This window comes from Myxocyprinus asiaticus, chromosome 32 (genome assembly GCF_019703515.2).
Source record: "Myxocyprinus asiaticus isolate MX2 ecotype Aquarium Trade chromosome 32, UBuf_Myxa_2, whole genome shotgun sequence".
In the NCBI taxonomy this organism is placed as follows: Eukaryota; Metazoa; Chordata; class Actinopteri; order Cypriniformes; family Catostomidae; genus Myxocyprinus; species Myxocyprinus asiaticus.
Window position 1 is genome coordinate 857,191 of NC_059375.1, and position 22,446 is coordinate 879,636.

The 22,446-nt window shown below is 38.5% G+C and overlaps 1 protein-coding gene across 4 annotated transcripts in view; it reads left to right on the forward strand.

Annotated features, from left to right (window-relative positions):
• LOC127423478 (retinoic acid receptor alpha-A) overlaps positions 1-22,446 on the forward strand; it is a 425,939-nt gene that overhangs the window by 388,762 nt on the left and 14,731 nt on the right. For 2 of the 4 annotated variants that reach the window (XM_051667805.1, XM_051667808.1), the window contains 3 exons: positions 9,344-9,492; positions 11,928-12,069; positions 18,887-19,044. In XM_051667805.1, coding sequence (XP_051523765.1) covers positions 9,344-9,492; positions 11,928-12,069; positions 18,887-19,044 — 449 coding nt within the window. Of the gene's footprint in view, positions 1-9,343; positions 9,493-11,927; positions 12,070-18,883; positions 19,045-22,446 lie in introns of all 4 variants that reach the window. The other 2 variants (XM_051667804.1, XM_051667807.1) reach the window with 1 other exon arrangement.

Below are 22,446 nucleotides of genomic sequence, written 5' to 3' on the forward strand. Positions count from 1 at the left end.
TCTGATTACTCGATTAATCGTCAGTATTACTCATTTACCAAAATAATCGATAGTGACAGCCCTAGTATGTTTACTGTTACTGTACTGTTACAAATGTTGTCTACAATGCTTACATAAAATATAGCCTGTTGCTACAATCCTTGCTTGGAGAAGATATTATAAAGAGAGTGATGTCATTTCAGGTCATGTGACAGTACTGGTGGGGTCGGGTCATGTGGTTTTGGGTACGGGTTTGGGTTTCATTTGGAGCTGGGTGATATATCGAATTTTAACGATATTATCGAGATAATTTTGCTGACGATGTAAAATTGACCAATATCTTGAATATCGCGATGATTTTAATATGCTTTAATTTGGCCATTAAGTTCATAAAGAGCGCATCAGTAGACTAATTTCACAATCAACCTGACGTGTCCCACAGTAATAATTTAGTATTATGCAATGTTCAACTGGGGTTTCAAAAATAAGTCAGTGAAGTAGCTTTGCGCAGTAAAAACATTTGAAGGTAAATAATGTTTTTTATTAAGCTACTATGTATCATTGCTTATGAAATATAAATATAAAGTGCATATCAATGAAAATTATTGAATTGCATTCTCCCATGTTTATTTAATGAAAAATGAATTATTTAATCTACTTGGCTACAATAGCTGTTTGGATGAAATGATGGTTCCTCTGATAAAATCAAAACAAAAAAACAACAACAAAAAACACAAGCCGTTTTAGAGCAAATACATAATTATTGAGAGATATAATGTATTGTGTTGAATGTATTGTGTTATCAATACAACACAATACAACCTCTGTACATTGTATATTATTATTATGTTGTGTAATTATGTGTATATTAGACTTTAAATTGTGCTGTGTTAATTTGATGTTATTGTAAATTGGTATATGTCTCATCACTGTCACGACTGCTATGTTGATCGGAACTGCACCCAAGAAGTTCACACACTATTGCACTTGTGCATAAGGTTGTGTGATAATAAAGGGATTTGATTTGATTTGATATATTGAATATCGTCAGTTTGCTGAAAAATATCAAGATATAATTATTAAGACATATCGCCCAGCCCTAGTTTCATTTTAAGGCACTCAGATACCTCCTCACGTGAAACTAACGAGTTGACTTAATTTTTGCATGTTGCTAAGCTAATGATGTGATACTCTAATAAACAAAACACATATTGGGCAAATTAGTCATTTTTTAATTGTATTAAATTATTTTTACTGGTACTTTTTTGTATTAATTAAATGCTAAGAATATTTATGTCTGTGTTTCTTCAGCTCCAGGCACTTTCATGTTTCAGGGGTTCATTTTAAATAAAACTAACAGATTTCAACTTTTATCTTTATATTACATGAAGGTCACATTAAAACTGAATTGGAAACATTATTTATTTTTGCTACTTTTCAAATGTCTTTTATGTATAGATTTGGCTTTCTTTAGTCTTGTCCCAGACCCAGACTTTCAATAATAAACTATGAAAATACTAATTATTACATGTTTAAAACTATGATCATCTAAACAAAGAGTGAAATAAACAAACTATTTGAATATTTATCTCGTGAAAATAATTCCTATACATTTTTCAATAATTACGACAGTTGTGATGTCATTTCCACCACACCAGTTCTTCTTCATTCTTCACTTAAAGCTAGAAAGGAGGTTGAAACATCTGAGCAACGTTATATTGTTTGTGAATGTTCAGACTCCGCCGTTTAGAGGAGCAGCGTACAAGACTACATGTAAAACATTAACTAATGTGACATTAAAATATGTTATCAATGACTTCATTCCTCATTCTATGAGGAGATTTCATTTAAGATCAGCAAAAAATGCTGTTTTAACCACTCGATGATGATTTAAAGTAATCTACAGTATATACAGTAGATAATGTGTAATGCTAACACACTATACAGTATATTGCCATAATATGCACTGGTTACCATCTGTTCTTGTATTTTAGAGACTTTTGTAGACTTAAGCTAAACAAAATCACATTGTTTGAAGAGAGTCTTGCTGAGGAAGTTAAAATTACTGCTCACTGTTTTACATTCTATTAAATAAGAAGTATGCAGTATAAAGTGAGCACTAAGCAGTACACTAGTATTCCGTTCCAGACATATGATTTGTCTGAAATCGCATACTGTCACAGTATGTACTGTATTTGATGAAGGACAGTATGTTCTTTAGGTATGCATGAGAGTAGTATGAACAGATTCTGAACATACTTAATCCGGGGGCGTGGGTATTGACCCCTGACACGAATATATGACGTAATGACAACAACCGTGAAAATAATATAATATGGCTTTGCTAAACAAACATCATTTAAACACTAGGAACAACTTTCTTGATATATATCACTTACATTTTAGAAGAGCTATCTGACTTTGTTTAAAATCTAGTGTTTCTATTATGATGTCATCTCAGCTGCTGTGGCATTATGGGATAGTACAGTGTCCAGTGGATGCACACTTCTGAATTTTTCCGAATGTAGTAAGTCATCTGGGTATTTCTCACTTAGTTTTTCATAAATACTGAGGTTCCAGATGCCCTAATCCACTGGCATACTATGTAGTAGGGAAGTGAAGTATGTATATTCATACTTTTATTTCTTTGTATGCCAGATGTTTTGCCCATTGATGTGTTTGTGTGTGATTATCTTGGCTGTCAAATTTCAGTTGTTTGATTTCTCCTCCATTCTCATGAATTCCTTCCTGCTGTCATTTTCTTGTTCTCTCTCTGTCTGTGTCTGAATCAGCCCTTCACTCCATCAGTCTGTTCCTGTGTCTGAGCACTTCCTGTCTGGTGAGAGGCAGGCGGGAACATGTGCGCTGACAGAGTGTGTGTGGATGCTGTTAAAGATGTGTGTGTGTATGTGATGTGCCCAGCGGGACCGTCTGCAGTGGTGTGTAAATAAGACTTCTAAATTTAACTCATGTTCGCAAGTTCAGCTGCCCTCCACTACACCTCTCTCTCTCTCTCTCTCTCTCACACACACACACACACACACACACACACACACACACACACACACACACACACATACATAAACACACTCTCTCTCTCTCTCACACACACACACACACATATCAATCGCACCAAAATTCCACCAACACATTAGTTTCAACACACGAGGGGACCGGGTTTTGGACCATTGCTACTCTCCCTTCCGGGACAGCTACAAATCCCTCCCCCGCCCACCATTTGGCAAATCGGACCACTCTTCCATTCTGCTTCTGCCCGCTTATAGGCAGAAACCGAAACAGGAAGCACCCACCCTCAGAACGATCCAGTGCTGGTCAGACCAATCAGACTCTACGCTACAAGACTGTTTTGATCACGCGGACTGGGAGATGTTCCGGTCCGCCTCTGATGACAACATCAAGGTGTTCGCTGATAGCGTTACGTGTTTCATAGTGCATAGAGGATGTTGTTCCATCCAAAACAATACGGATCTACCCCAACAGAAGCCATGGATTAATAGTGATGTTCTTGCGGCACTTAATGCACGGACCTCCGCTTTTAATTCCGGGAATGCAGAGGAGCATAAACAAGCCAGTTATGCCCTCTGCAAAACTATCAGAGCAGCAAAACGCCAGTACAGGAACAAGATTGAAGGACAGTTTAACACCACCAACTCTAGAAGCATGTGGCAGGGAATTAATATCATCACAGACTTCAAAGGGAATAAAAACTCCGCCGTGAACACTGCTGCCTCTCTCCCGGATGAGCTAAATACTTTTTATGCTCGTTTCGAGGGAAATAATGCTGCCCTTGTGGAGAGAGCTCTCGCGGCCGAAGCTACAGAGGTTAGTTCACTCTCCATTTCTGTAGTGGATGTAACCCGATCCTTCCGACGGGTGAATATCCGCAAAGCCGCGGGTCCAGACGGCATTCCGGGCCGCGTCATCAGAGCGTGCAAAAACCAATTGGCTGGTGTTTTTACGGACATTTTCAACCTTTCCCTCTCTTTGTCTGTAGTCCCCACATGCTTTAAAATGTCCACCATTGTGCCTGTACCAAAGCAATCAAAAATCACTTGCTTAAATGACTGGCGTCCTGTTGCTCTGACCCCCATCATCAGCAAATGCTTTGAGAGACTAATCAGAGATTACATCTGCTCTGTGCTGCCTCCATCACTGGACCCATTGCAGTTTGCTTACCGCAACAACCGCTCCACTGATGATGCCATTGCATCTACAATACACAGTGCTCTCTCCCACCTGGAAAAAAAGGAACACTTATGTGAGAATGTTGTTTGTAGACTACAGCTCAGCATTCAACAGCATAGTGCCCTCCAAGCTTGATGAGAAACTCCGGGCTCTGGGCTTAAACAGCTCGCTGTGCAGCTGGATCCTGGACTTCCTGTCAAGCAGATGCCAGGTGGTTAGAATAGGCAGCAACATCTCCTCCTCACTGACCCTCAACACTGGAGCCCCACAGGGCTGTGTTCTCAGCCCACTCTTGTATTCCCTGTACACACATGACTGTGTGGCAACACATAGCTCCAATGCCATCATTAAGTTTGCTGATGATACGACGGTGGTAGGTCTGATCACTGACAATGATGAAACAGCCTACAGAGAGGAGGTGCACACTCTGACACACTGGTGTCAGGAGCACAACCTCTCCCTCAACATCAGTAAGACAAAGGAGCTTGTGGTGGACTTCAGAAGAAAAGACAGAGAACACAGTCCCATCACCATCAATGGAGCACCAGTGGAGAGAGTCAGCAGCTTCAAGTTCCTGGGTGTCCACATCACTGAGGAACTCACATGGTCCATCCACACTGAAGTCGTTGTGAAGAAGGCTCATCAGCACCTCTTCTTCCTGAGACTGCTGAGGAAGTTTGGAATGAACCACCACATCCTTACACGGTTCTACACCAGCACTGTCAAAGAGAGCATCCTGACTGGCTGCCTCTCCGCCTGGTATGGCAATAGCACCGCCCACAACCGCAAAGCACTGCAAAGGGTGGTGCGAACTGCCAGACACATCGTCGGAGGTGAGCTTCCCTCCCTCCAGGACATATATACCAGGCGGTGTGTGAAAAAAGCTTGGAGGATCATCAGAGACTCCAGCCACCCGAGCCATGGGCTGTTCTCACTGCTACCATCAGGTAGGCGGTATCGCAGTATCAGGACCCGCACCAGCTGACTCCATGATAGCTTCTTCCCCCAAGCAATCAGACTTTTGAACTCTTGATCTCTCATGATCAAATACATCAGCACTGCACTTTATTGCTCTTATTATCTCACACCAGACTGTCATAAATTATATTCTCTCATAACAACACACTGGCAACTTACTATTAGCCAACAGCCTAAATGTCAATACAGTACAATACAACCTACTGTATATTTTATATATACTATATATACTTTTTTATTGTATAATGTGTATTCTATATTGTGTGTATTGTATACTGTACATTGTATATTATTATTATGTTGTGTAATTATGTGTATAACAGATGTTTAAATTGTGTTGTGTTAATTTGATGTTATTGTAAATTGGTATATGTCTCATCACTTTAACAACTGCTATGTTGCTCGGAACTGCACCCAAGAATTTCACACACCATTGCACTTGTGTATATGGCTGTGAGACAATAAAAGTGATTTGATTTGATTTGACACACACACACACACACACACACACACACACACAGACACACAAACATACATACACACACACACACACACACACACGTGTTGGTGCAGCTATCATTATGAGGACTCTCCATAGACATAATGATTTTTATACTGTACAAACTATAGATTCTATCCCCTAACCCTAACCCTACCCCTAAACCTAACCACATTTTCAATACAACATCGTTTAGTATGTTTTTTAAGTGATTTGAATTATGGAGACACTAGAAATGTCCTCATAAACCACATTTATTGCATAATACACTTTTTAGGGGCAGTGGTGGCTCAGCAGTTAAGGCTCTGGGTTACTGATCAGAAGGTCGGGGGTTCAAGCCCCAGCACTGCCAAGATGCCACTGTTGGGCCCTTGAGCAAGGCCCTTGACCCTATCTGCTCCAGGGGCGCCGTATCATGGCTGACCCTGCACTCTGACCCCAGCTTAGCTGGGATATGTGAAAAAAAGAATTTCACTGTATATGTGCAAATGTATAATGTGTGATAAATAAATATAATTATTATAATTATAATTACCAGTTTATAACCTAAAAAAATTCCTCATAAACCACCTAAACCTGCCCACACACATACACTCACACACACACTCACATACAAACATACACACTCACACCACACACACACACTCTCTCTCTCACACACACACATACACATACAAACACACACACACATACAAACATACACACACTCACATACAGATACAAACACACACTCACATACACACACACATACAAACATACACACACACTCACACACTCACATACTATGTTTTTATATCATTGTGGGGACTCTCCATAGACTTCCATGCATTTTTTGGATTTTATACAGATCTAACGATAATTTCTATCCCCTAACCCTACCCCTAAACCTAATCCTCATAGAAACCTTTTTGCATTTTTACATTTTCAAAAAAACATCGTTTAGTATGTTTAATAAGCCATTTCCCTCTTGGGGACCACTGGCTGGGCCCCACAATGTGGGTGATCTCAGGTTTTACTATCCTTGTAGGGACATTTGGTCCCCACAATGTAGTATAAACATGTGCTCACACACACACACACACACACACAATTGTTTTTATATCATTGTGGGGACTCTCTATAGACTTCCATGTATTTTATGGATTTTATACAGATGTAATGATAATTTCTATCCCCTAACCCTACCCCTAAACCTAACCCTCACAGAAAACGTTCTGCATTTTTACATAAAAAAAAACAAAACAAAACAAAAAACACTGTTTAGTATGTTTAATAAGCCATTTCCCTCATGGAGACCGCTGGCTGGGCCCCACAATGTAGGTTTTCTTGGGTTTTACTATCCTTGTGGGGACATTTGGTTCTCATGTATATCAGCTCAGATGACAGATCTACGTCACATACATTTTTTCATACTATTATTATATTATAACATTTCAGTAGTTTTGGGTTCATCTAAATGCTAGTGTACTCCTACAAGTTGGCAAAATATTTACTACAGGTAACAAAATAACCTTAGAAAGGTGTCAGCATCATGATTATATTTTTACACAGAGAAAGGTAGATCTGTTACTGAAATCAGTTGATTTAAGCACACCTTTTTGCCAATGAAGTGAGTAAAAAAAACATTTGTGTGTTTTTCCAAAGTTGGAGTGTCTATAACTGCAGAAGTATTAAAGATATATTAATATTAGAGACCGACCGATATGGGATTTTTGAGACCGATACCGATTTTAGAGAGAAAATTCACAGATTACTGATATGGTGGCCGATATAGTTAATTTTTGAGCTGGAATGAAAACAGACCTTTTCTATGTGGATTGTTCACCGATTTTGCACCGATACGACTATGCAAAGATACTCAGAAGGCTTTCTTAAATATTTTATCAAAGAATATTTGACATTATTATTATACATTGTCAACAAATTCTAGAAATGAACACTGAGAAAATAAAGAATAAATAAAAATACAACAAATAGCTTAAAAAACATCAGTACTGTATGTTTAGTATCAGTCAAATGCTGACCATTAAAATAAATAATAATTAAAAATAAAATAAATAAAAATTTAAATTCTGTCATTGTTTACAACCCCCTCGCGGCATTCATTTTGTTTATCTAAAAACAGGTCCTCCACAGCAATAGTGACAACAGAACACAACACAGCTGCACACAAAACAGAGGACAGAATTTACTAAACATGTCTGAAGAGTTTGTAGTCCAAGAATTGATGCATTTCTATGCTCAGCATTATTTTTTGAACGGAGTACTCTGAAATCAAACAGAAACATAGAGGAGCTACTGGCATCCACAGTCACACCGTGTCCTAACCTGACGGCAAACGACACGTGATAAAAGGTATATTTTCTATGTTAATCAGAGTTTTTATCCTAACCAGCCATGACAAGCGATGGCACATTCTATCGATCTCTTGTTTTCTATTTTCGGCATCGCGTGGTAACTCCATCCACTGTGAACTGGCACAGGTCCAAAAACTTTCAAAAAAATAAGGCTGGGCATAGAAATGCATCAATTCTTCACTATAAACTCTTCACACATGTTTAGTAATTCTGTTCTCTGTTTTGTGTGCAGCTGTGTTGTGTTCTGTTGTCACTATCACTGTTTTTAGATAAACATAACTAGTTTTCTCTTGAACGCCCCAATGTCGTGAGGGGTCTGCGTGAACTGTTGCTCTCGTGCCGTATCATGAACACACACAGGAGATCAATGGTCAGTGAACATTTTCACTAAATAATACATTAGATTTCAGTTTGTTTCTCATCAAATCTTATCGTATGCTTTCATAACAATCATGAGTCTCATGGAGTAATTTATTAGACTTCTGAATTATACTTTTGTATTCTTTTGAAGCTTGAAGAGGTGGTCACCATAAACTGCCATTGTATGACATCACTGAGCACAACATTTTTTCACAATTTCTCCCTTTGTGTTTAGAAAAAGAAAGAAAGTCATATAGAGTTATAACAACACAGGGGTGAGTAAACAATGACTGAATTCTCATTTTTTGGGGTGAACTAATCCTTTAAATCAGTTTTTATTAGATTCCATGATTTCTGTCTGTCATAGGGCCTTGACCGGTCTTGACTGCGTAGTGCAGACCATTATAAAGAATCATATATAAAGAATAGAATCATCATGGCACCGTCCAGTGGTTAGTCAGGAAAACTGTGGCTATTCAATTACACAATGCATTATGGGATTGTAGTTCATTTCTTCATTAAGAATGTTAAGTAAACAGTCTTGTACCCTTTTAAAGTTTGTAATGTTGTGATTCAGCTCAGGGCTGGTTAGTTAGAGCTGGTTAGAGTCTTTATTCAAAAACGTTTGATGAATGGGAAATATGCTAATGACTACATTTTTCTGTTAAATGTTCAAGGGTCAATGACAAATAGAAGTATCCAAGAGAAAAAAAAAAAAACATTTTTCCTTTTCAAACTTCTATAGAAATACTTTCATTGTCAACCATACTTAACAATGTATTTGAACAGAATCGGAAATTAAGGGGTCTTAAGGCAAAACTCCCCCAAAATTCAAAATGTGTTGGCAATTCTTCTGTGTTTTATTTGTAACATCTGCTGCCAGTTACAAGAAACCCTTTCATTTATTTTTGAATGTATGAAAAGATGAGTTTTACATCATTAAAACTCTCTCTATCTTTCACAGCGATCGAGACTCAGAGTACGAGTTCAGAGGAGATCGTCCCCAGCCCTCCCTCGCCACCCCCTCCTCCTCGTGTCTATAAGCCCTGTTTCGTGTGTCAGGACAAGTCTTCAGGGTACCACTATGGTGTCAGCGCCTGCGAAGGCTGCAAGGTGAGACACAGACAGCATGTGGTTGACCAGTGTTGGGGAGTAACTAACCAAAACACTACTCACTTAACTACATTTTCACTAGCGTGATAGTTGCTCAGCTGTTCTTAGAAACTTTCCAATAACAAACTTTTTTTCTCTCCAAAAAGTAGCAGTGCAGCATGACAAAACACTGTTTTTTTGTTTTATTCACACAAGAGCAAACCTTGCACAATGATCAAACACACTCTCCTTGACGTCCCAAAAATTCATTTTTGGTTTGTTCAGAATCATTTGAATGGAACTGGAATTGTCACTTAATTGTGTTCACATTAGCACAGCATTTTATGTTGTCTTTTTTGTAACTAAATAAAAGTGTAACTAAATAGTATAGTTAATCACTGTTTTGGTTTAGTGTTATACATAGGGTTGGTTTTATTTTTTGTACAATTGTATGTTTAAATTTGATTCTTTCACCTTTATTGAGATTTTAGTCCCATAATTTATAACATATTAACCTTTCAGCTTTTATCAGTAACACTTTACAATAAGGTTGTATTCATTAAAATGAGTTAATTTCAGTTAACATGAACTGACAATGAACAATACTTGTTAATTTCTACATTAACATTAAAAGTTGTATGCATTAGCATTAGTTAATGTATTCTGAACTAAAACAATGAACAAAAGTATTTTGATAAATTAACATTAACTAAGATTAATAAATGTTGTAAAACATCGTTGTACTGTTAGTTCACGATACTTAAAGGTGCTGGAAATGATTTCAGCCGTTCTACTTCCACAAGACTGTGCCATTGGATTAGCCACACCCCTTTTTCCAAAACGCAGCACTCCAAAGACACCAAAATATGAGCTTTATTGAGAGCAGAAACGGATATTAAAAACAACAATAGCGCCCTCAACTGACAACTGTTATGAGCAACATGGCATAAAAACGCATCATGCCTCAATAATTCACTGCAACTACAATACTATGAGAACATGCAAAATGATTGACAGGTCAAAAGTGTCTTTGACTGTGGACACATTTTTGTTTGCTGTTTACAGAGTTTAGAGCTGTCACAGAGACCGGTGAGATATCTCACAACACTTATTTCATTAATATCTTTCAGGGAGTAGAGACATTTTATGGATACCTTTCCATGAAGAAAACACTTACAGCACCTTTAATGCATTTACTAATATTCAGCATAATCACACTGGAAGCCAGCGTGTTGTTTCCGAGAGTTCCAGTACACTTCCAAGAGGATCAGACACATTATACTTTTAATGTTAATAATTATATGTAGACTATATACTGTATTTATGTAATTAAATCACACTGTTTTGTGATTTTATAAGCTCATTAAGTCATATAGCGAACTGCTTATCCGGAGGTGTGAAGCTGTCATCAAAAACACACAGAAACTGAAAGGGCTTCACTTCAAAATAAAATCTCAAAATAAACGCATGAAATGTAAGAAATTGTGACAAAATGTATCAATACTATATAGCAAAATGTAATATTCAGTGTAGTAGTAGTAGTAGTAGTAGTAGTAGTAGTAATAATAATAAGATATCTATAATAATTACATTATATTAAGCAATATCTCACAACAAGAATGCTGAATAAAAGTTTACATCAATGCTTTCACTAATACTGTGATGCTCTTTTAATTCAACTTTAAAACACAGCATTTAGGAAAAAATAAAACAGAATAATGATTTCACAGGGCCCATATGTTAGCGAATAGAACATTTTTGTAAAGTGTCAGACTTTCGTGTAATTCTTTTGTTTGTTTGTTAGTTTTGTTAGTCAGTGTACTTTTCTGTTAGTAACTTGTTGTGTAACTAACTACTGCTTTAATTTACTGACTGTAGCTAATCACTGTTTTAACTACTACTTTGCCATATGAAAACTTTAAATTATGAGTAGTTAGTTTGTTGAGTGTAAAAGCTACATTTCAATTTAGCTTTTCCCAAACGGACTCATAGAAATAGCAAGTGTGCAACAAACCATTGAACATTGTTCTCTTTAGAGAAACCCAAGGCTTTCAGTTCTTACAGCTCAATAATATACATCATCTCCAAGAGATTGTTGTGTTGTTGTGTCCTGAGGCAAGGAAAGATTATTAAATCCCAACACAAGAAAAGCATTGTTTGCTGTGACAAGGATTGTGCTACACACACTAACAAAGAGTACAGAGGTATTAGCATGTTTTTTAAAATAATTTCATAGTCTTCTTTCAGCAGACTCGAGCCTCACAGTCCGTTGTTTTATTCCTCCTCTTCACACCCCCTTATATTCCCCTTATTTTCACAGTGGTCAGGAATCAATAGATCTTAAAGAGGCTTATGAATATTGAAAGCATTAAGAGATTAACCTTCAGCAAGCACACTCTATTAACCTGCCTTTTCTTTCATTTATGGTCCTAATTGTGTGTTTGATGTGTGTTTAGGGTTTCTTCAGGAGAAGTATTCAGAAGAACATGGTTTACACGTGCCACAGAGAGAAGAACTGCATCATCAATAAAGTGACACGCAACCGCTGTCAGTACTGCCGCCTGCAGAAGTGTCTGGAAGTGGGAATGTCCAAAGAATGTGAGCTATGCTTCAATAACACCACATACAAACAAAGACATGAGGATTCACACACTCACTGACGTTTACATGAAGCAGCGTTCCTGTTTACATGATCTGTATAAGCGGTGTAAATAACAAACATGGTATCTGAGGAAGACTTCACTATATTATTCCCCGTTGCTTTGATTTATTTCCAGATATTCCAGAGTTGTTGCTGTTTTCGTAACTTTCTACTGTGACCTGCAGCTGAATTGCGCTGCAATAGTGGGGATTCCCTCTTACGTGAAACCAAAAACCTGTCAGAACACCACTTATGTGTTTACATGGCTTTATTAAACCGCTTTCTACAGGAGAATCCTAGTTGTGTTAAACTGCTTTCTCTTAATCCCTTAAAGAACACCTATTATTGTTTTTAAACGTGCCTAATTTTGTTTTAAAGGTCTCATACAATAGATTTACATGCATCCATGGTCAAAAAACACTTTAATTTGCTCATTTAAATTGCAGCATTACCTTTTTTTTCCCAGTGTAAAAAACGACTCGTTCAATGATCCGTTCTAAAGGATTCATTCTAAACTCCTCCTTTCAGAGAGCCTACTCTGCTCTGATTGGTCAGATGTCCCAGTCTGTTGTGATTGGTCTACCGCTTAGTGTAGTGTTTGAAGGCGGGTCAAAGCTGTTCACGAGCGGCCAGTGAAGACCAGAGGCAGGTTTTTTGTTACCAAATTATGTAGATTAGTACAGGAAGTAAGTCTGGAATTACTAACGACTCGTTTCAGATGTTCAGAATCGGTTCTTTCTTTTGGGAGTCAATAACTCCATTTGTCGTGCACTTTGATTTTTGAAACTTTGCAGACTTTTTTACATTCACAAACAGCTATAGAACACACTACATGAAAGGTAATATTTGAAAAACCATAATATGTGCTCTTTAAACGACATAAGAAAAACAGCATTCATGTTTACATGACATTTCAGAATGCCGCTTTCTAAAAAAAACCTGGAATAAAGTGTTTTCTGAAGTGCATGTAAACGTGGTCAATGTAAGCATTCTGGCTGTGTGAACACACGTCACACTGTTAGCTGCTGTCAGACTTGAGAAGTTAATTGAGAGAGGTGTCAGAATAGACACACACACACACACACATGCAGGTTGTAAGCATTGTGAAAAGTGTTGTGAGCACATGTTTGTTCAGAGACAAACACCGAACACACACTCGCCATCCATTGGACATGAGAGAGACACAAACAGTGTGGGTGGCCTTGCGGTTATGAGAATGAAATGAGTTTTCACTTTACAGTAAAGAGAACACGTTTTTTTATTTATTTATTTATTTTATTTTTTTTGCATTATGGCAATGAGAATAAGATCGTTTTGGCATTACAGTAAAGAGAAGGTGCTTTTTTCCATTACAGCAATGAAAATTAGATATTTTTGGCTGTCCGTTAATGAGAATGAGATAGTTTTGACAGTACAGTAAAAACAATCTGTTTTTTCCATTATGAAAATGTGATTTTTTTTATTTTATTTTTTTTATTATACTTTAACAGCAATGAAAATTAGATTTTTTCTCTCTCAGAAATGAGAATGAGATTTTTGAATTACAGTAATATATATATATATTTTTTTAAGTAATGTCACAATGCAAAAGCCTTTTGTATTTGGGGTGAAATATGACCTGTTGTTTAGAAGTAGTTTACACACATCAAGAAAAAATGCAGGTGCACAGCTACAAGTTAATGTTCATTAAAAAATTAGAGATGCTGGCACACTGATAACCACTCCCATTTACTGACAACATTTTGTCCCAAAATAGATCTTCGTCAGGTCAAGCAAACTAATCTTCTTTTCCCTCCTAAGCTACATACACTTTTTTATATGAGGAAACACAAGTGGGTGGAGTATACCATCAAATACATTTACAGAGGAAACATTTTTGTTGTTCCTTTGTAAATGTATTTTAATATCCGGTGATGGTATTATCATATGTCAATAAATTGGAACGGTTAGCAGAGTGCCAGTGTCTCTCATTTTTCTGTGAGATATGGCTTTGACATGTTTTAGCAAGTTTTTTGAGACTCAGAGCGGTTTTGTGTCAGTGATTCTGAGCTTTAGGACTGTCCACAGGGTTGAGTTTTTTACCTTAAATATTACCAAAATTTGAATTAAATTCAAATTTTAAAGTCACCAGATTTTTAAATTGACATTGTTTCCTTAGTCCACAAGAGGGCGCAACAAACACATGTTAGCCAAACAACACCGTGATATATTATTGCAAAGAACATTCCTGACTGTTAAAAAGTGCCTTCCATTTCATATAGATACAGCCAGATTATACTCTCAAATGTTAAGTAATGTAAAAAGTAAAACAACGCTTCAGTAGACAGTTCTATGTTACACGGTGTTTCACTGGTGCCACAGTACTACCCCAGACTCGTGAGTACGGCAGTAATATTCCCAGATAGTAGATGTATTTGGCTAAACACAGTGGTGAAGCGGCTCAGACTCTAAACTCAGGGGCTGTTCAAACATACCAAGTAAAACAGAATGGCAAAGGATGCTTTTGAGTCCATCCACACAGTTTTCCAATTGTTTTTCTATGTAAACATACAGTAGATGAATGTTTTGGACCATTTTGCCATGTTTCATAGTTTATTCTGCATTTTGTGCGGGATAGCTCTGTTTTTTTAGATGCTGTGTTAAGTTAAAAAGAACTTTAACCTTTGAAAACATGTCTCAATACACCCGCGTTCTGTTAAACTGTATTTGTTGCGTTGCATCTAGCCTTTTTTAGCTTAAGAATGCAATCGGTCTGAAGTCATCGTCTGGCACAGTTTTAGCATTTGAATATGCTTTTTTTTTTCTCTCTCTCCCAAAATTCAACAAATATTCGAATTTCAAGTTTTAATTTGACAGACTTACTGAGCTTGACCTAATGCACAAGTCTCACAGATCTGAGCATACCCTCAAAAATCACCACGACAATACACAGACCTAGTGGACATCATGATGATCTTGGCACAGATGACCCATCGGATCAGTCACAATGCCAGATGCACACACACACACACACACACACACACACACACACACATTAACTTCCATTAACACAAATTCAAATATATTCAGATCTCCTGACTCACATTTACAAAATGATGCATAGTGCCACTTTTACACTTCACTTCCTGCAAACATTTTAAAGCACAAAAAATGTACACACATGCATTAATTCTCAGCGCAGTGTTCTCTGCCGCAGATGCATTAGACTCGCAACTCATCTCGCTCGCTGCCGAGAAGGAGAAATGGAGAGATAGTGAAAGAGGAGGAGTAGAGCGCGAGGGAGCGGAGGGAGGAAACATTGACATTTTTATCTTTTCATTGAATTTCATCTTTGTGATGGACGATCTGTCAGCCCTTTAATTTTCTCCTCTCAAATGATCCCTGTCAAGAACCTCACTCTCACACACACACACACACACACACACACACACACACACACTGAAACAGACATATGCAAAAATGCATCGATTCATCGATTCAGTCTTACAATGAAAATCCATTGCATCAATTACATAATTTACCTAGATTTGCATTTCCTAAAGGAAATAAAAGTGTTAAAGGAAATATGAACATTCTGTCATTCTTTTCTCACCCTCGTGTCATTATAAACCTGTATGCTGTAATTTTTCTGTGAAATTCAAAAGTACAATGTTTTTAATAGAATTTTTACATCATTTTTTAATACTGGACATGAACATGAATTAGATGCAAGCTTTGTGGAGGGGAAGATTATCAGTGGATAATGACTTAAATTTGTGGCTGTTTCTCTGGAAAAGCTGTGGCATAACTTCAGAAGACTTCTAATATAGCACTCGAACCATATGGACTATTTTATGGGGCTTTATTAGTCTTCTTTTTTTGAGTAAATAATGACCCTTTTAATTATTGGGTGAACTATTCCTTTACATTTGTATTTTTTAAGTGAAGGTTTTAGGTTCTGTGTAAATGAAGTGCTGCATCAGAGTCACTTTATCTTGTCATGACACTTGATGTGTGTTGTTTTCATTCAGCTGTGCATATAGTCTTAATTAAGTAATGGAGTGTTTCTTTAATTATGGGTAATTTCATGTCCCAGAGGTTGATTTTGATTCAAATGAACAGATTTCACCTTCTGTTATATGAAACATTAAAACTGAATTGGAAACATTATTTATTTTTGCTACTTTTCAAATGTCTTTTATGTATAGATTTGGCTTTCTTTAGTCTTGTCCCAGACCCAGACTTTCAATAATAAACTATGAAAATACTAATTATTACATGTTTAAAACTATGATCATCTAAACAAAGAGTGAAATAAACAAACTATTTGAATATTTATCTCGTGAAAATAATTCCTATACATTTTTCAATAATTACGACAGTTGTGATGTCATTTCCACCACATAAAACAATAGTTTCTTCAAAAGTTAGTGAACTTGATAACCAAGTGGACAAAAGTGTCAGTGAAGAGCATGCTTGAGATGAAATATGAGACAAAACTAAAAACTAAAAAATCATGGGAAATATCACTTTTTAGTGTCTGTCATTTACAGTTAAGGTTTAATTTAGCAAGATTACACAAAAAAGGATTTAGTATCCTTTTGTACTTAGGATAATAAAATGTTATCTATGTAATTAGTCTTAGCAAGACAAAGGAGTCGGTCATTTTATTTGAAAAAGTTAAAAACTATAATTTCCATCAGCATCATTTCCAGCACACAATTCTATTAAACACAATAGAGAATTTGAGATGTGCTGGAAATGACACAAAAATCAAATCAAATCAAATCCCTTTATTGTCACAACACCATATCCACGAGTGTACAGGTGTGAAAATCTTGAGTGGATGTTCACCAACTATGCAGTGTGGATAAATATCAGACCACAAAATACACAATAGATGCATGTACAGTATGAACAATATTTACATACACAATATACACTTAGACATAGTACTAATGTATGGATAATATACAATGTACAGTGCACAAGGACTCATTTTTAAATATGAATATATCAAATATGCTGAATATATAGAATAATGAGATATATAGTATGCATAAAACAATACGTAATAACAACCGTGATAGGGTGATCATGTGCAGGATGAGAAATGCAGTATACAGTAGTGCAAATAGAGTGCCAAGGAACACAGAGTAGTGATGATAGTGCAGTCTACAATGCCTACAGTACTGTGTAACTGATAACTTATAAAGTGCAATGCACGGGAAGATGGGGTGGGGTTATGCAGTGGTGAGGTTATTAGTTTGAGTTCAACAGTCTGATGGCGTGCAGATAGAAGCTGTCTCACAGCCTGCTGGTGCGGGACTGATGCTGCAATACCGTCTGCCTGAAGGTAGCAGCAAGAGCAGTCCATGTCTCGGGTGGCTAGAGTCTCTGATGATCCTCCAAGCTTTCCTCATACACTGCCAGGTGTGGATGTCCTGGAGGGAGGGAAGCTCACCTCCAATGTCATGTTGGGCAGTTTGCACCACCCTCTGCACAGCTTTGAGGTTGAGGGCGGAGCAATTTCTGTACCAGGCAGTGATGTAGCCAGTTATAATGCTCTCCGGAGTACATGTGTTGAATGATCTGAGGATTGTCATTCCAAACTTCCTCATTCACCTGAGGAAGAAGAGGCACTGATGAGCCTTCTTCACCACTGCTTCAGTGTCAACAGACCATGTGAGGTCCTCAGTGATATGAACACAGAGGAATTTAAAGCTGTTGACCCGCTCCACTGGTGTCCCATTGATGGTGATAAGGGTGTGCTCTCTGCCCTGTCTTCTGAAGTCCACCACAAAATTACATAAATCTCCTGTGATGCATGTACATACACTGTTGGACATTGGTAGTAGACAAATTAAATAAACTAGCGAGAGTGTGAAACATGTTTTAACGATTATTTACTTTCTAGAAGTTCACAGTGTATGAAACAACCATATATACTGTAAAAGAACCAAACACTTATAAATTCTTGCTATGGCTAAGCACTAATATCTGTGTTTATGTACTTGTGCAGCATATGTTTCTAGCATTATTGTCTGAATTCAAGTGTGTAAAAATCACATTTCCAGACATACACGCATGAAATACTTGTAATCCTGGAGAAAGAGTCCTGTCTCTCCTGCTCTCATTGCAGATCTGGCTGTAGCTCTTGTGCATGAGTGATGGTGCGGCCAGGCTAATAGTTCTTTAATGACTTCATTAAATTGTGTTTTGCGGCTTATGATCGCTGTGCCAATCTGTCATAGGGACTAATGCATGCACGTGAAGATCGCCTACTTTTATTTAGGAATTAATTCCACATCTCCAGAGGCCTGAGAGAGGGATGCAATGAAGGTCCGAGCGCTAGCAGAGACTTGAGAGAAAATACTGTGGTGCCATTATAGTGTATGTGTGTGTATGTGTGTCATATAATGTGATTAGATTAGCTGTGGGTGTAATGGAACCTGTGGTGATCCATCAGCATTATGTATGATTTCACCCTCCAGCACTATTCATCACAACACAAATACACACACCCCAAAGAGAGACCCCGTTTATCTCAGTGAACAGCACTAAATACAGGTGTTAAGAGGATCCAAAACGTTTTGTGATCTGATCACTGAAACCATTTACAGAAGTAGTTTAAAACTCATGTGACCACATTGCATTTGTAGTAATGTAAACACTGATGCATCCCATATAACATCAGAAGATATCTACTCGCCTGTCAATCATTCATTGCGCTAAAATAAGGGTTATGTGTGCCTTTAAAAGAAAATAACCATGTTGTGTTTCTCTCTGTAGCAGTTAGGAATGACAGGAACAAGAAGAAGAAGGAAGAGAAGAAGCAGGAGTGCACAGAGAGCTACACACTGAGTCCAGAAACAGAACAGATGATAGGCAGAGTCAGAAAAGCTCACCAAGAGACCTTCCCTTCACTCTGTCAACTCGGCAAATACACCACAGTGAGTATATATCAAATATTCACAATAGATTCACAGTGATTGTGCTGGAGATATAAAATTAGAAATGCAACATTATGAATATCACAATTTTAAAGTCAACGTGAAATCAGAATTGACCCTGTTTACTTTCTTATTACACATTTCTGGTCTTATTGTATGTTATTTCAGTGTAATGTTTTTCATATAAGAAAATACTGTTGTTATAAACAGCAATATTTTCCTACATATTTCTTACTATTTACTGTATTGTTATATTGGTGCATATAATTGAAAATGTGTTCATTTAGTAAAAGCATAGGAAATCATGCCTTGATTAAGTTTTTTTTTCTTTTTGTACCTGGCCATAATAGCAGTTTGGTTGAAACAGTATTTACTCTCGTTAAAATTAAACCCATACATTTCAAGATAGTTGTCAGATATCATCAAAAGGCTGAGAATACTGAGTTCCCTTTGAAGTCGGTCACTTTGACCCTGCATCAGTAGCTGACACCACGGGAAAGTCCCAATGCCCAATATGATTTGGCTTGTCCCAGACTCCCCGCACATTTATGAAATGTGAGGCTGAGCGGTATCCATGTATTAAACTACCTTGACAATTGGTTGCTTTTATCACAATCCGAGGATCAACCGTGCAAGCACAGGGATCTGCTGATTACACATCTGGACGAAAAGCGTGTTGGTGCCCAGTCATCAAGTTTCCTTTGTGGAATGAAACCTGACTAGGTGGCCATGTCGGCGCATCTGATGGATGAACGCACTTAATCTGTACTCTTGATGTTTGGTGCTTGATGAGTTCAAGCTGGGGTTAGCCCTACCGCTGCAATATTTCAAGCAGATTATGAATTTGATGGCCACCGTATCCGCTCTGGGCTTATAACATATAAAGCCTCTCCAATGTTGGGTCAACTCGAGAGTCTGTCATCACATGTGGCGACATAGTCTCTCACTTCTCCCCAGTGACACACGTTGTTAGCCGCACAAGCTATGTGGAGAACGCCTGTGTTCTATCAGAAGACTGTTGCACTCAGCCGAGTGGCCAGACACAAAGTTGTCAAGACGAACGCGTCCAACACAGTCCAGGAAGCCCTGTGCAACAGTCGTCTGGTCTTCTGAACCAGGAAAGGTGCGTGAACTACGTGGCATTTGAATTGTCTAGAACTGCTTGTGTTCCTCATGTCTCTTGAGAGCTTTTCAGACAGATGTGCTGTTTCACGGTCTTATCTGCACTGACAACACATACTGTCACCTCTGGTACTCCATGACTCTGGCTCAACTGGGCTTGGACACCATAGCTCACAAATGGCCTCACAAAAATATTTTTCCTCCTATTCGTTTGCTACATCAAGTGCTGTGCAAAATTCGGGAAGACAGGGAAAGCTTGATGTTTGTTGTGCCGGAGTGGCCCAACCGGCCTTGGTTCCAAGAGCTGATAGAGCTGTTAGATGCCCTCGTGGAAGATTCCACTGAGGAGAGATCTGCTCTCGCAGACACGAGGCACTGCCTGGCATCCTCGGTCATAGCTGTTGAAACTTCATGTCTGGCCCCTGAACGGGGCTCATTGACACAGATGATTTTTCAGAGCCAGAGCTTGACATTGTGTTACAGACCAGAGCCTCCTCAACGAGGCGAATATATGCCTTAAAATAGCGAGTTTTCACTAACGGGTGTTCCTCCCGAGGTGAGGTACCAGCGCATGGCCACGCCCCTTTGGTTGGTTTGTCTGTGATCAATAACCATTTGGTCATTACATTTTTAAAAGGAACGAGATGACTTAAACCCTCTCCCCAAGCTACTGTTCCAATCTGGGATCTGGTGCTTGTACTAATTGCGCTTACAGGTTCCCTGTTCAAGCCAGTTGATGCAGTAACCTTGCGTGTTCTCTCTCAGAAGACTGCACTGTTACTCGCTTTGGCTTCAGTAAAACGTATTGGGGATCTTCAGGCCCTGTTGGTCAATGTTCCTTGCTTAGACTTTGGACCAGACTTGTCAGAAGTCATTCTCAAGCCAAGGGAGGGTTGTATGCCCAAGGTTTTGGTTGCTCCCTTCAGAGCTTAGGTGGTAACCTTACACGCTTTCTCACCTTCTCCGTTTGAATTGGACAAGTCGCAGAAACTGCACATGCTCTGCCTTGTGAGGGCGCTACACATCTACATTGACCTCACGAGTCAATTCAGGCTGATGGATCAACTCTTTGTCTGCTTTGGAGACTGTCCAAAAGGTTTGGCTGTATCCAAGCAAAGACAATCTCACTGAGCTGTTGACACTATTGCACTCACTTATGATTTGCCATGGGTGTTAAGGCTCACTCTACCAGAAGTATGGCCTCCTCCTTGGCTTGAGTGAAGGGTGTGTTCTTGGTGGACATCTTGCAGTGACATGTTCACTGCCTTACTAGCTAGTTTAATTGTGTACTGGCTGTTGGTCTCTTCCCAGTGTGAAGAGCAATATTTTAAACGTCCTACTACCTTGTTGGCTTGTGGCATTACTTTACCTGTCGGTAAACTATTGTTTTGAACACTTTTATCCCACTGATGTGTGGACTGGAATGTTCGTGCAGTGTTTCAATACCCAGTATGGCTAGTGCCACTGTTATATTTCCTAACCATGAATTGGTTATTTATTTTTGTTCCTGTTGCTCAATACTAAGGGGAGACTTTGTCAATGCCTTTTTAAATACCCCACTGGCTAGTAGGCATTGCCTTGTGTATGTGAATCAGTAGCATGGCACTTTGGTATATATTTTCCGTAGCGTCAGCTACTGATGCAGCGTCAAAGTGACTGACTTGAAAGGGAATGTTTGGTTACAACTTTAACCTTGATTCCCTGAAAGGAGGAAATGAGATACTGCCTACACTCACCATACATTGATTTCTTGCTGTTAAGTGTTCAGGAGATGCCCTCTATTCCCTTCAAATGAAAAATACTAAAGAATTGGTGCTGTGCTCTGGTTTATATTCTCGTGATGACACGCACATCAAGGGTGGAGCATTTAGCGCCATCTGCCAAGAGACTGGTGTGATTCTGAAGGGCTTGGGTTTCATCATCTTGTTCCCTCCTTTCAGGGAATGTCTCGGTTACTGTCATAACCTCCATTCCCACTACCCTTGACCATCAGGGAACAGAGGTTATGACAGTAACCGAGACATTCCCCTTCTGTCACTCACTCGATGTTGTGTCGATGTAGTGACACTAGGGGTCCCTATGGAAAAAATGGCACAATAGCTGAACCGTGTTACGTGAACTGCCGATGCTGGTGCAAGCAAGCTGCTGCGTGCATAATAGCAGGTGCATCAGACTGCACGTAACCTCCCCCAACGCCCCAAAAGACGTCATGTAGTTCCCCACATCCCTGAGGGGGGGAAGCGACGTAACTAGCATGGGAGCAGGTTGCGCGTTTTTTCT